Below are 1,270 nucleotides of genomic sequence, written 5' to 3' on the forward strand. Positions count from 1 at the left end.
ACTCAGGAGGCTGAGGCAGGAGAATTGCCTGAACCTCCTGAGTAGCTGGGATTACAGGCACGCGCCACCATGCCCAGCTAATTTTTTGTATTTTTAGTAGAGACGGGGTTTCACCGTGTTGACCAAGATGGTCTCGATCTCTTGACCTCGTGATCCACCTGCCTCGGCCTCCCAAAGTGCTGGGATTACAGGCTGGAGCCACCGTGCCCGGCGGAAAAATTTTATTAAAGGAAAATTTTGTATGGTTTACTTTTCACCAGTCTGTTCTGGCATGCTTCTAATGATGTCAGAATCACCTGGATCAATGATAGCCAATGTGCACACTCTGTAGTATTTTCCACATGCTGTGCCCAGTTCAATATTATTGCCATTATAGTGATGGACACCAGTTTTGGCTAACATTGCATAGTACTTTATTTCGGATTTCCTCAAAGCTGGGCAGTTGTTAGCGAGAATGACCAGTTTCGCTTCACCTTGTCTGATCATCTTCAGAGTCCGCTTGTACCCCAGCACATACTTTCCATTTTTCATAACGAGTTGGAGCCTAGAGTTGATCGACTCCGGCGACTTCGTCTTCTTTGCAGCCACCATCTTCCTGCCTTAGGTGCAGGATGGCCCCCAACCAAGAGCAGATGCTAAGATGGCCAGGGAGCGAGAAAGCTTTTTTTTTTTTAGGACGGAGTCTCGCTCTGTCACACAGGCTGGAGTGCAGTGGTGCAATCTCTACTTACTGCAACCTCCGCCTCCTGACTTCAAACAATTCGTCTGCCTTAGCTTCCTGAGTAGCTGGGATTACAGACCTGCGCCACCACGCTCAGCTAATTTTTGTATATTTTTAGTAGTGACGGGGTTTCACCATGTTGGTCAGGCTGGTGTCAAACTCCTGACCTTGTGATCCATCCACCTTGGCCTCCCAAAGTGCTGGGATTACAGGTGTTAGCCACCGTGTCTGGCCAGTTTTCTTTTAAATAACGAATATTCTACCTTGTCCATCCAGAGCAATATGAAGAAGAAAAATAAAACAGTATTACAAGTATATGAGTTCTTGAGTGAATTTAATGGAGATTTTCCATTTAAAAAATATAAAATTGGGTTTAGTTAAAAAATTTAATTCATATATGGTTTTGTACTTGTTTGATGTCAAACAATTCTTAGTAACCCTGAATAGAAATCTGTTTACTATTTTATAAAGCTTATTGACTTAATGGTGGCAGAAGTTACAATGTCATTTTTATTTTTAATTTTTTTTTTTTTTTTTTTTTTTTTTTTG

General features: G+C 42.2%; 2 protein-coding genes across 3 annotated transcripts in view; one reads left to right on the top strand and one right to left on the bottom strand.

Annotated features, from left to right (window-relative positions):
- The window catches only part of KIFBP (kinesin family binding protein), a 36,618-nt gene that overhangs the window by 18,574 nt on the left and 16,774 nt on the right, over positions 1 to 1,270 (top strand). The window lies entirely within an intron of this gene.
- On the bottom strand, positions 212 to 656 carry LOC116535335 (60S ribosomal protein L30-like). The gene has a single exon (XM_032256171.1). It carries the CDS (start codon positions 589 to 591, stop codon positions 247 to 249), a length of 345 nt encoding a protein of 114 aa, XP_032112062.1. The 5' UTR covers positions 592 to 656; the 3' UTR covers positions 212 to 246.

The sequence above is a fragment of the Sapajus apella genome, unplaced genomic scaffold (assembly GCF_009761245.1).
Source record: "Sapajus apella isolate SASKATOON/1434 unplaced genomic scaffold, GSC_monkey_1.0 scaffold94, whole genome shotgun sequence".
NCBI classification, from domain to species: domain Eukaryota; kingdom Metazoa; phylum Chordata; class Mammalia; order Primates; family Cebidae; genus Sapajus; species Sapajus apella.